The sequence below is a fragment of the Ranitomeya imitator genome, chromosome 2, assembly GCF_032444005.1.
Source record: "Ranitomeya imitator isolate aRanImi1 chromosome 2, aRanImi1.pri, whole genome shotgun sequence".
Taxonomy (NCBI): Eukaryota; Metazoa; Chordata; class Amphibia; order Anura; family Dendrobatidae; genus Ranitomeya; species Ranitomeya imitator.
In genome coordinates, this window is record NC_091283.1 from 596799751 (window position 1) to 596813977 (window position 14227).

General features: G+C 47.4%; 1 protein-coding gene across 1 annotated transcript in view; it reads left to right on the top strand.

Moving 5' to 3' along the window:
- The first annotated feature begins 423 nt into the window (after positions 1-423).
- TOP1 (DNA topoisomerase I) overlaps positions 424-14227 on the top strand; it is a 66717-nt gene continuing 52913 nt past the window's right edge. The window contains exons 1-2 of the mRNA XM_069752343.1: positions 424-644; positions 1075-1099. Of these exons, the coding sequence (XP_069608444.1) occupies positions 612-644; positions 1075-1099 (58 nt within the window). The 5' untranslated portion in view covers positions 424-611. The remainder of the gene's footprint in view (positions 645-1074; positions 1100-14227) is intronic.

Below are 14227 nucleotides of genomic sequence, written 5' to 3' on the forward strand. Positions count from 1 at the left end.
TGTGGATGACAGACACGGCCATATAAACAGTTTGGGAGGTGATCTATTATTATAAAATGACAATTCGATCAGAGTATGGTCCATACACAACACCGCAGGTGTGAACGGAGCCCTGCGCTAATGCATGTAGCGAGAGCCGCCGTCAGCCCCTGATCACATGGTGACCGGCCGATGCTGAGCAGTCCTGCACTGGCAACAACTGGAACACTATTTCCTGTTAACGACCGGCCAGGTCTGACTCATGGGACAAAGTCCGCCTGATGGTAACCCCGGCAGAGCCTGCGAGGACGCGGTGACTGCAGCAACCCCGGTGACATCAGCCGGGAGAGCCGCCGTGCACTGTGCAGCGCGGAAGAGGCGTGGCCGGCACTGACTCCACTCCGCCTTGTCCTTTTAAATGATCGGCGCCTGCGCAGTCTGCTCAAATCGGGACTTAGTAGTTACACAATCCGCTGAACGTCTCTGCCCTCTCTCATTTTGCTTGTGCTGCTCCTGGCTGTGCCCGGCTCCTTCCCCCAGCCACACAATACACCGCCCAGCAGTTCTCCGTGCGCCCCGCCAGCAGCTGCTGCCCCCAATTCCTTCAGTGCCCCCTCCTGTACCTCGTCACCATGAGTGGGGATAACACTCAGAACGACTCACAGGTAAGTGCCCTCCCCTCGATCGCAGTGCCCCCGACATGACCAGCGCAGGTGGCTTGGGGTCAGCCCAGGATGCTGCCCCCACAGTGTGCCCCCTTCCTGGATGGCACCCTATGGTGTCTACCCTCCAGGATGCTGCCCCTATAGTGTGCCCCCCACCCCATAGTGCCTACCACCTCCAGGACTGAGCCCCCCAGTATGGAGCTGAGACTCTCCTGCTTCATTGACTTGTGGCTCTGGCAGTCTATAGGGACTGGGGGGATCAGGACCCCTCATCATGCCCAGTCCTGCCTGTGCGGGGGTCAGAGGACACCGCACCCCATTTACCCCTGGGGGGAGTATCACATCTGGGGTCTCCACGACCATTTTTACCATGTTCTTCGCTTTCCGAACTCACCCCCTAATCACTCTTCTTGTTCCCCTCTCTCCGTAGATTGACTCGAATTTTCGGGCGAACGGTGAGTAATTGGGGTCCCCGTGTGCTAGTGGGGTACAGTGTGGGGTGTGGGGCCCCGCTTTCCCGTCTCTCCCTTCCCCCTCCTCGTCACTCTCCTTCCTCCTCTAGAAAGGGCAGACATGGCGTCCAGAGACTAAGTCCCGTCTCCTCGCTCACCGGCTCCTTTGTTCACCTCCAGCCCCTCATATCTCGCCCATCCAGGCTCGGATCTGCCATAGAGTGCGATATTCTGCTTCAGACCGACCCGAGCTCCCCGTTTCCCGCCTCCCCGGCCACCACAGACCTCGTTTCCCCTGTGTTTTCACGGTGTAAAAGTCGGCAATCAGTCGGTGGGGACTTAGTCTCTGCGCCATTTTCTTTTTCTCTGCCTGTGTCTGTGTGAGGGAGGCTGAGGCCTGGGCTGCGGGGCTGACATGGCTGCTGCTTCTCCTGACAGAAAACACAGCACAACTTGTACACGTCCCCTCAATGCGCCATTATTGGCCCTGTCAGCAGCCGTTTATCATGTTTTGTATGTAATGACCGTCCTTTAGTAACTAGAAACGTGGCTGCTGTGGAACTACAAGCCCCACCATCTCCTCAGCAGAAATAAAGACAAGTCTGCATTGAGAAGTCTTAAACAACATAATACTCGTTTTTATTTGTTGCCATTACAGCCTCACCCAGCTTTTCCAATCTCCTGAATGGCAGCTTCTAAACTTTTTAAGGAGAAGCTAGTCTGCCGAGCAATGGCGGCCGTATAAGTGGTCACCCAAACTCTTATAAAGTGATTATTTTTTCTTATTTATTGTTTTATTCTTTCTGACAAAATGGAGAATATTTTGTAGGTTACAATAACTGCATGTCGGGGTTATTACTTATTTTATATCATCTAAACTTTGGTGAAGTTATGGACGCCGAGTTTCCTGAGGTGCTCAAGAATGACAAGTTGTGTTAAGCAGTAACAGCTTCTTTTTGGGGGGAATCTTTGGAACATTTCTTCTTTTCCTGAAGTGTTTTTTTTTTTATTTAAAATACGGTAAGCGTGGACCATTTGTCAGGCAATACGCTCCAGAATTTACAACAGAAGTCAGTGGGAAGGCTCTAAAGACGCCCGGGCAGGTTTTGTTTTTTTAGCAGTTTTATATTAATCGTTGGCGCTCTTTTATTGCTTAATGAATGTAGGGGTAAAAAGCCTCAAAAAACACGAAGAAAAATGTCGACAAGACGCCAGAGACAAGCCATTGCTAAAGAGTCTTCTGCTTGAAAATAGAGGTTTGAGGCTATGTCCACACGTTGCGTTTTTTTATGCACGTTGAGCGACGTTTTACAGTACCAGCAAAAGCTATGAGATTTCAGAATTCTCCTGCACACATTGATTTATTTTCGTGATTGATTTGGAAATCTGCTCCTGTATTGCAAACTTCAGTATGTCACTTTTTTTTCAGGGTTTTTTCACTCAGGAAACGCAAAACTGCAGCTATTAGTTTCTCCTGTGTTTTTAGTGCAAAAACCTAAGGAAGTTACATCGTGCGTTTTTTTTTTTTTTGTGTCCACTAAATTTTATCACCATGCACAAGAGACAAGAAAAACGCAGTAAGGCTATGTGCCCACGTTGCTGATTTGGCTGCAGATTGGCAGCTGTTTTCCATGTGGTTTACAGTATCATGTAAACCTATGGAAAGCCAAATCTGCAGTGCCCATGTTGTGGAAAATACCGTGTGGAAATGCTGCGTTGTATTTTCCACAGCATGTCAACGCAGGTAAAATCGTTGTGGGAAAAATCTGCCCACGAATCTGCAACGCATGCACATAGCCTAGGAAGCTCAGCGCAACCTGCTTTTTGAAAGCAGCTTCTTTACTGTCAAGAGAGCGGAGTTTGCCTGCGAGGGGGAAAAAAACGCAGCAAAAACCCAGTATGTGAACATAGCCTAAGACAGCAGGGAACATATCTTTAGAAATGAATGGGAAGAGTTTTCCAAGCCTTTTTTTGTTTGCGAGGATTATTGAGCAAATCCACCCTCAAAAAAAAAAAAAATAACGTGAAAAGTGCGTCAGTCACCTATTTATGTAGTGGCGATATCATCCTAGAATTTCGGTATTGGTATAATCCAGTGTGTTAACCCCAGATTACCATGAAATCCAGACTACTAACCTGTGAGCTGTAGTGTTGGCTGTGCGCAGGGATTATTCTCAGTCCTCCGCTGCTCTCGAGGCTTTCGCTGCTGGATTCTCTCATGGTTTCTCTCCAGCCCAGCACTAGACATATTGTTTTCTGCCAAGTTCTGGATTGAGACTATACTATAATCCTTGATGTGAGAGGCTCTTTAGGTCAGTCTAAGCTTTAGGTATCTTGTAAATGAGCGTTTCCATGCAGTGTCTGTATAAACTGGATCGAGGGAAGCCCTGCTGGCATCTCGAGCTAATGTGAACTTGGCAAGGATGTGACGATACAGGGGCGGACTACGATGGGCACAGTATTGGTGCAGTTTTGACTTATCTACTGTAAAGTAAGAACCACTTGATGTCATACAGTAACCATTACTTTGGGTAATGAAAACCTCTTCTGACCTTCGGCCGATTTCATACATCTGACTTTTAGGGCTTATACTCGCGTGAAATACGGCCGAGTCTCGCATGGTAACACCCACTTCTGACACCGGCACTTGGGAGCGGAGCATGCAGCTCCATGTATTGCTATGCTGCCGCACGCTCCGCTCTGGAATGCCAGCGGCAGAGCCGGGTTTTAACATGCGAGACTCAGCCGTATTTCACGCAAGTGAGTATGAGCCCTTACAGTCCGAGAAGGAACCACCATGCCCGGACCAGTCTCTGGTCTCCTGACCTAAACTAGATGGCCTCATAGGCATGTATGGGGCAGGAGACCTGCATCAGATGCGTACTCTATCTAATACAGCATGTGTCCTGCCAAATTCTGTTTTTTTTCTATATATTGTTAGCTTACAGTAAAGAAATAGCAGCCATTATGTTAGATGCAGATTCTATTGTAGGAGACATTGCCTGAGGCTGAACATATTTCTGTGGACTAAAGATCTGATGGGTGTCTATGTGCAGGCTCGGTATAGTGCCATATCACCAGGGAGCAGCGTAGGAAGTGCAGAGATGCCCCTTCTGGCTCTGCCATACACTGCACCGTTCACCCCCAGAGGTGCCCTAAGGCTAGGTTCATATCACGTTAGTGCCATCCGTTTAACAGATCCGTTTCTAAGCGGCACTAACGCAATGTAACGGATCCGTTAACGCACTCGTAGACTTCCATTAGCGTAACGGATCCTAACGCATGCCAAAATCGGTATGCGTTAGCAATGGCTTATTTTGTGACGCACCTTCAAACGCGGACTTCCGCGTATTCCGGTCCGTTAGGGCGAACGCACCTTTTACAGAAGCGTTCTCTGGTCATAGAACTCTATTGCTAACGCAGGCCGACGCAGTGCAACCATGCGTTAACCCGATCGTAAAAATGCAGACAATTTGTGGCTCATCGTTAACGCATCCGTTTAACTGATCCGTTAAACGGATTGCCCTAGCGCGATGTGAACCTAGCCTAATAGACCATTCATGTTGGTACGTGGCTTCTCGTCCGACAAGTGAGCAGCATTGGCTCTAGTTGTTAATGACCAGCAGCATATGCCCCTTGCTCCACCTCAGGAACCGAACTCCATGCACCACCACGTGTTCACAAGTGTTCGCCCTATGCTGTAATTGCCATCTGTCATGTATGAAGGCCTTCTACAAGTTTACCATTTCCTAAAAGGATGGCTTGGCTTTTGGAGATTGACCTTGAACATGCAGATTGACCCCCGATAGTTAACACTTTCTGGCTTTTGATTGGCATTATTTAGCAGTTTTTAATGGAGCTTTGTTAGTGTCTCCCTCCCTGGGCACTTGATTCACCCTTCTTTTACCCTAAAAAAGTTATGTTAGCTAATATATTAAAGTTATTATATAAAATGTGCGTAGAATGCCATACTGGTTGTATGAAGTGATTCTGACTGCATTTAGTAAAGCAGGGGCCAGTGCTTGGTATTGCGATATATAATAGCCTAAATGCACCTAGAGACTCGCTATCTGTATACAACATCTTCTTGTGGATTCTGCCCGAAATCCACCGGAAAAAGTGCTATGTAAAATTAACGTATTTTACAGCAGTGTCAAAACTACTTTGCTGTACACATGACCCATTTTATCTCATGTCTTTAAACCCTGAAGCAGTTGATGGGAATCTGCCAGCAGTTTTATACTACCCCATCTGACAGCAGCATAATGTAGAGACAGAGACCCTGATTGCAGTGAAGCCACCAGTGTCTGAATACTGGGCTCCAATGATTGCCAGCTGTCTGTGTGCACTGTACATCGGTGGGGACGCGGTTATACAGAGCTCCTAAATAGGGCTACTTTCACACTAGCGTCGTACTCGGCCCGTCGCAGTGCGTCGGGCCGACGTACCGACGCTAGCAGTGAATGCGCCGCACAACGGGGGCAGCGGATGCATTTTTCCAGCGCATCCGCTGCCCCATTGTGAGGTGCGAGCGGAGTTCCGGCCACGCATGCGCGGTCAGAAATGGACCGTCGGCAGCAAAAAAGTTACATGTAACGTTTCTTGCAGCCGACGGTCCGCCACAATACGGCGCAACCATCGCACGACGGTTGCTATGTGTGGCAAAGCGTCGCAATGCGAAGCTAATGCAAGTCAATGGAGGAAAAAACGCATCCTGCAAGCACTTTTGCAGGATGCGTTTTTTTCTACAAAACGACGCATAGCGACGTGCAGTGCACGACGCTAGTGTGAAAGTAGCCTAAGGAGGACTACCTGGCAGCAGCTCTACGGGTCCTCTAGTGATAATCTCCTGCTGATAAACTAATGATTTTTGTCAAAGCTACAGCCAGTAACCGAGTAAAGGTACCTTCACACTCAGCGACGCTGCAGCGATACCGACAACGATGTCGATCGCTGCAGCGTCGCTGTTTGGTCGCTGGAGAGCTGTCACACAGACAGCTCTTCAGCGACCAACGATCCCTAGGTCCCCGGGTAACCAGGGTAAACATCGGGTTACTAAGCGCAGGGCTGCGCTTAGTAACCCGATGTTTACCCTGGTTACCAGCGTAAAAGTTAAAAAAACAAACACTACATACTTACCTACCGCTGTCTGTCCCTGGCGCTCTGCTTCTCTGCACTCCTCCTGCACTGGCTGTGAGCACAGCGGCTGGAAAGCAGAGCGGTGACGTCACCGCTCTGCTTTCCGGCTGACCGACGCTCACAGACAGTACAGGAGGAGTGCAGAGCACAGCGCTGGAGGACAGACGGCGGTAGGTAAGTATGTAGTGTTTGTTTTTTTAACTTTTACGCTGGTAACCAGGGTAAACATCGGGTTACTAAGCGCGGCCCTGCGCTTAGTAACCCGATGTTTACCCTGGTTACCCGGGGACCTCGGGATCGTTGGTCGCTGAAGAGCTGTCTGTGTGACAGCTCTCCAGCGACCAAACAGCGACGCTGCAGCGATCCGGATCGTTGTCGGTATCGCTGCAGCGTCGCTTAGTGTGACGGTACCTTAACTCGTCGTGTAATTCATGCTGATTGAGTCCCCTGCTGTTTCAGAAAAAATACTTTGAAAAGCCGGCCAGGGTCTGTGTTTGTCCAGGCCCCTGAAGAGCATTAGACTGATCGGTGGGGGTCTCTGGACCTTCACCATTCAGATGCTCTCACAAGCTAATGCACCACGCTGGCAGATAGTGAGCCACAAGCTGCAGGTTGGGGACCCCTGGTCTAATGGATTGGGTGGGGAGAAGTGTCTGGACTGGCATAGACTGGTCAGCCAAGATACGTAGAGCCTGATTTGTGCATTGTTCTTTATCTTGGTTTTGAGGTTTATTACTTTTTTTTTTTTAATTTGCCCCATTTTGAAGCCTTGTCTTTGGCTATTTTTTTCTTATGTTCGGCCATTGTGGGCAGAGATTGGGATTTCCAGATGTTTTTGGCTGACTGATCAATTGTGACCTCATTATAAAGTTGCAAAGCAAAATGTTCTTTGTCCAGCCCTCTAGAGTGATGTTTTTTTATTTATTTTTTATGTTCACGAGATATTTTGGTGCAATTTTGTGCTAATTTTAAGGCTGTGTGCACACGTTGCTGTTTTTGTTTTTTTTTTTTCACGGTTTTTCCCGATAAAAACGCGATAACACCGCAAAAAACGCATACAATAAGCATCCCATCTTTCAGAATGAATTCCGCATGTTTTGTGCACATGATGCGTTTTTTCTGCGAAAAAAAAAAAAAGCATCGCGGTAAAAAACACAGCATGTTCATTAATTTTGCATTTTTTTTGCTGATTTCCCACTACAAAATGCATTGGGAAATGTCCGGAAAAAAACGCATCAAAAACGCATGCAGATTTCTTGCAGAAAATTTCAGGTTTTTCTTAGGAATTTTCTGCGAGAAATCCTGAACGTGTGCACATAGCCTAAAAGTAGACTGTTTTTTTTGTTTTGTTTTTTTACTTTGTAAAAATTTAATGAACCGCATGTGTCATTTTGAAGAATTTATTGTAATAAATATGCCAAGACAAAAAATGACTGAAAAATACAAATGATGAATCAGACCCATAGTCTTTACCGGGGTTTTCAATATTGTTTTCTCTAAGACGCCGCAGGACTCATTGTGGTTCAGGCAAGTTGATTTGGATATCTGGTTCTCTTTACAAGCCATTCACAAAACCTATGAAGCACATTTCCAGTTCACACATTAAGCGGACCGAAACTTGTGTTGTCATGAACAATCGTGTACAATAATCATATGGTTATTGGGGGCTTCTGTATATACCGTTCTCATTGAGATGTGTCTTGTAAGTTGTGAGGTTCAGCCTCCATGGATCTGCTTTGTTTTTCAAGCACAACCTATATAATCTCAATTAGATTGAAACCTGAGAAACTTGATGGATAAGTCATCCCCTTGGACTCGGTCATGTCCTCTAGCTGTTCCCGAGTAATATTTCCTGTGTTGTGTGGAGCATTATTCTGCTGTAAGACGTCACTGCCATAAAGGAATACTGCTGCCATGATGGGTGTTCCCAGGACAGCATTGCCCAGAGCATTATACTGGTTTCACCAGCCTGGCGTCTTCCTATAGCACATCACGGTGCAGCACGGTGGCTCAGTGGTTAGCACAGCAGCCTTGCAGCGCTGGAGTCTTGGGTTCAAATCCTACCAAGGACAACATCTGCAAGGAGTTTGTTCTCCCTGTGTTTGTGTGGGTTTCATCCAGGTTTAGACTGTGAGCCCCAACGGGGACAGCGATGTTAATGTGTGCGTACTGTAAAGCACTGCGGAATATGTTAGCGTTATATAAAAATAAAGATTATTATCATCCAGGTGCTAGGTAAGCCACATTACATGCTCCTGGACATCCACACGATGTAAATTCACCGCCTTCCACCGGCCCATAATCCATGTCTTGTGCTCACTTAAGAGTTTCTCATTGTTCGGAAAATTGCATGCTTTGCGCTCAGTTTGTTTAAAAAGAAAAAAAATCATTCTTTACTCGCTGTTCCCAGGTCTACCACTGAGTGTCTACTGCTTCTCCTGACTCCTCTTACTGGCTGCAGCGTTGATCTCACATCAACAGCACTGCAGGCAATCATCCTAAATGGACGGAATGCCCTGCTGGAATGGCTGCCACAATGTTGATGTGGAGTCAGCACAGCGGAGACTGTGTTGCACCTGGGGACAGTGAGTAAGGCACATTTCTGTGTTGACAAGCTGCCCATGGACCAACATTTTTTTTCTGCGTTGTGTATTCTACACACTAGGCTCTGCTACATGCACATGTAGGCAACACTGAATACGCCTGTGGCCTGGCAGCCATTGAAGCTGCAAATCCGTGTCAGAAACCCACAGTTCTGTCTTAAGATTTCTACTAGAGTTTCCACAGAAAATATAGGTCGGATGTTCGCGATATGCCTGTAATGTGTGAGTGGAGCTCTTGGTGCCAAATGCATCAGCTTAGAAGTATAAAGAAATCTACGATCATGTGGATCTGCTCTGTGATCAAATTGGTATGTGTTACTAAGGGACAGCAGTAACATTTCTCCTTCAGGGCTCAGATGAGCATATTATACAGGCGATTTCTGCACATTTAGACACACGCACACAAACCATTGTCACATTTTGCACTTCCTGATGGGGACCTGAAGAGGTGCTGCACAAGCTGAGCTGCACAAATAACTCAAGGACCTTTCAGGATATATAATCAGTCACGTGACCTGACAGGTCCTTGAATTACTTGGGTGGATGGTCCTTCAGCTGCTCGGCTTGTGCAGCTTCCTCTCCTGCTCTGCACCAGTAACACAGATCAGTGTGAGACCGGAGGAGAGGGCAGCTCTCTGTGTGCGGGAAGGATGCTGTGTCTGTCTTCTCCTCCATCGCAGGAAGCTGCATCCAAACTATAAGGGTATGTGCACACGTATTTTGGAGCTCTGCGGATTTTTCCACAGCGGACTTGTCAAATCCGCAGGTAAAAGGCTCTGCGGATTTCCTGCGGATTTATTGCGGTATTAGTGCGGATTCCACTGCGGTTTTACACCTGCGGAATCCTATTGTGGAGCAGGTGTAAACCGCAGTGGAATCCGCACAAAGAATCGACATGCTGCAGAATATAAACCGCTGCGTTTCTGCGCGTTTTTTTTCTGCAGCAGGGGCACAACGGATTGCGTTTCCCATAGGTTTACATTGTACCGTAAATCATGAGAAACTGCTGCGGAACCGCAGCAAAATCCGCAACGTGTGCACATAGCCTAAGGCTTCTTTCACACTTGCGTCTTCTGCTGTGCTTCGTCATGCAGTGAAATGACGTCTCGACGGACATCACAAAAATAGTGAAAAATGTGTGTGATGCATCCAGTGTAATGACTGATGCGTCGTTTGTGTTGTTGCCACAATGTCAATGTAGAAATTTCCGGGCATCAAATGTCTGGGGACAAGAGAGAGAGACACTTTTTCCCGGATATAAAAATCCTTCCGGGCATGCTCAGAGGGGAAAAACGTGATACATCGCTGGATACCTGTGTGTGACAGTCAGCGACGGATCCTGCGCCCATAGGCTTCCATTATAGCCAGTGACGGGCAGTGCAGGATGCGTCGCTGACTGATTTTCCGACGTGCAGAAAAAAATGTTCCTCTGAACATTTTTTTTCCACACGACGGACCGCTATTTTCCAACGGATCCAGTGCATGACGGATCAAACGGATGGCGATCCGTCGCTAATACAAGTCTATGGGAAAATGCAGGATCCTGCATTCTCAAAAAACAACGGATTGTGATGGAAGCTGAAAAACGCAAGTGTGAAGGTAGCCTAAGACGCACACATTTTAACAAGCGTTTGTTTTTTTTCTTGTTACAATCTGCGTGTTATAGTCTGAAAAATACGATGCCTACGTGGTTTTGGGCTTTTTGGTTTCACAGACTTGCACTGTGAATCACTTGTTTTCCACCATATACCAGGCACCATGCTTTTCTATAGGGCTATATAGGATGTATAAAATGGGATATAAAGTAAAATTGCAAGCAAATACATTAAATGCCACTAGCAGCGGTAATCTCCAATGTATCCAGAATGCTATTGACCCTCGTTATTACCTACTACCTATATATTTTGTTCTCTTCAGACAAGACCATTGCACTTTTGTCTTAAATTTAACTTTCTAATTCCTGTAGTTTTCGTCTGGAATATCTTGTAAGTGCAGACGCAGTCCCCTGATCCATACTCCTCAGTCTTCTGTGAATTCTTCCTGTGAGAATCCTACAGAAGTGATTGGTAACAAGGACACCCATTGGACCCTGCTCTGGCTGATTGGGTGTCAGCCACAAAATCATCCCTCCAGGGTGTCTGATAGCAGGGAAACAGCATTCTGGGAACAATTAAGGCAAGTTTTGTGACCCAAGCGAATGCAGGTGGTAGAAAAGTAAAAGGTCCATTATAGTTAATGTGGCGACTACTACAGCCACCGAGTACAAGCTTCTTGCTGAATGTGTGTAATGTAGAGAACCATCCAAACGTTGGTTTCTATTTCTGGTGCCCATACTGAGCCGTGTACATGACAGGACTTGAAGTATTGAGTTTGTCATATCTTTATTAGGCCATGTTCACACCATCCTTTTTTTCATGCGGAATCGCCGCGATTTTCCCGCTGCGGGTCCGCAGCTGTTTTCCATGCAGGGTACATTACAATGTACCCTATGGAAAACAGGAACTGCTGTGCCCACATTGCGGAAAATCGCGAAAAAAGCCGCGCTGAATAGCCGCGGTAAAAAAGTACCATGTCACCACTTTTTGCGGAACTGCAGCGGTTCTGCACCCATAGACCTCCATTGTGAGGTCAAACACGCAGTAAAACCCGCAGATGAAAAAAAATATCTGCGGTTTGTTGTGCAGAACCGCTGCAGTGTGGCTGCCCCCACCCCCCATGCTCCGACGCAACTACCCCCCCCCCCCGTGCCCCAATCCCACCCCCCATGCTCCGACGCAACTGTACTCGGGGTACTCAGACGGTGCCCGTGCTCAGCCTGTCCACTTCACAGAAGGCAAATGGGATGTAATGCAATATACAGTGTTGTTTTGCACACCAAAGATACCTCCTCATGGCAATGTTGTCCTCTAATGGCAGTGGTTTCTCAGTGAGAATGCTGTCCAGGGCACTGAAAACATTGAAGAACATGACAAAGGTGATTTACTTTTGTCTTGGTGGCTAACAAAGCCAACATTGCAGTGGAGCTTGTGTACTGACATGTGCCATCATGAGCACCCCAGTAATGGCATGTAGGACATGCCAAGGATGGTTTGTATTTATTCCTTGATTTTGTGAAAGTGAACTTTAATGAAGGTTTGTATCAGTTCATGTAAAGAACATGCCTACAACTGAACCTTTGGCTTTCTTTTGTTTGTGAAGCAAACATATAGGACATAACTGGAAACTTCATTGTGCATAACTATTAGGGTATGTTCACACGTTCCTGATTTCCATCCTTTTTTTTTTCAGGACTGTTTTTTAAAAAACTGCAGCTCTTGGCAGAAAACGCAGGTCCTTTTTTTTGGTCCTTTTTTGATGCGTTTTTTGATCCTTTTTTTGATCCTTTTTTTTTTATGCAGTTTTCTATGCAGAGTCTGTGTGTTTTCTAGGAAGTTTTTTAGGGTAATGGCTGAAAATACCCTAACCCTAACCCTATTCTAACCTTAGTGGGGGGGAAAAAAAAAAATTCTTAATTTTTTTTTTTATTGTCCCTACCTATGGGGGTGACAAAGGGGGGGGGGGGGTGTCATTTACTATTTTTTTTTATTATTTTGATCACTGAGAGGTTATATCTCAGTGATCAAAATGCACTTTGGAACGAATCTGCCGGCCGGCAGATTCGGCGGGCGCACTGCGCATGCGCCCGCCATTTTGCAAGATGGCGGCGCACAGGGAGAAGACGGCCGGACGGACACCGGGACGCCGGGTAAGTATAAGGGGGGGAGATTAGGGCACGGGGGGGGGGGGGGGGCATCGGAGCACTGGGGCGGGGCATCGGAGCACGGGGGGCGGGATCGGAGCACGGGGGGGCAGCCACACTCCGCCCACGCACTTCCGCCCGCTTCCCCGCACTTCCTGCTGCAGCGGTTCTGCACCACAAACCGCAGTAAAACCCGCAGATATTTTTTTCATCTGCGGGTTTTACTGCGGGTTTGACCTCACAATGGAGGTCAATGGGTGCAGAACCGCTGCGGCTCCGAAAAAAGAAGTGACATGGTACTTCTTTTTTCCCGCAGCTATTCAGCGCGGCTTTTTTTTTTTTTTTGATTTTCCGCATTGTGGGCACAGCAGTTCCTGTTTTCCATAGGGTACAATGTAATGTACCCTGCATGGAAAACAGCTGCGGACCCGCAGCGGGAAAATCGCGGCAATTCCGCATGAAAAAAAGGATCGTGTGAACATGGCCTTAGGGTATGTGCACACGATGCAGATTTAGTGCAGAACTGCAGCAGATTTTTCTGCAGCAGAAACGCTGCAGAACTGCACTGTGATTTACAGTGCAATGTAAATCAATGTGAAAAAAAAAAGCTGTGCAGAAAAATCTGCGCAGAAACGCTGCAGATTTCAAAGAAGTGCACGTCGCTTCTTTTGTGCAGTTCTGCAGCGTTTCTGCAGCAGTTTTTTGTGCACCATGTGCACAGCTTTTTTTCACATTGATTTACATTGTACTGCACAGAAACTGCATGAAATCTGCAGATGCAGTACTTTTGTAGCGATTCCATTTGCGGTAACTACAGCTGAAAGTCGCTTTAAATAAGGCTACTTTCACACTAGCGTCGGACTCGGCCCGTCGCAGTGCGTCGGGCCAACGTTCCGACGCTAGCAGTGAATGCGCCGCACAACGGGGGCAGTGGATGCATTTTTACAGCGCATCCGCCGCCCCATTGTGAGGTGCGGGGAGGTGGGGGCGGAGTTCCGGCCGCGCATGCGCGGTCGGAAAAAGCGGTCCGTCGGCAGCAAAAAAAGTTACATGTAACGTTTTTTGCTCCCGGCGGACCGCCACAACATGGCGCAACCGTCGAACGACGGTTGCGACGTGTCAATGCGTCGCCAATGTTAGTCTATGGGGCAAAAACGCATCCTGCAGACAACTTTGCAGGATGCTTTTTTTTCCCCTAAATGACGCATTGCGGCGTATTGAAAAAAAAAAAAGCTAGTGTGAAAGTAGCCTTAGTCTGTGAGCTTTCCACATCTGGACAAAAACTACTCCAGCTCCATCAGGTTAGATGTTGTTTTTTTTTTTTTCTGCAGCGATATAGACAATGATGCCGATCGCTGGAGCGTCGCTGTTTAGGTCGCTAGGAGACGTCAAACACGGCAACAGCAGAACGATGCAGGAGCGATCCAGTGACGTACTTATCGTTCTCGCTGGTTGTTTGCTCCGTGAGAAAACATTGCAGGCATCGTTGCTTTTGCTGTCAAACCTGACGACCAAATAAAGTTCTCAACTTCTAGCAACAACCAGCGATGTCGCAGCGGGATCCTGATCGCTGCTGCGTGTCAAACAACGAGATCGCTATCCAGGACGCTGCAACGTCACGGATCGTTGTCGTTCTCGTTGGAAAGTTGC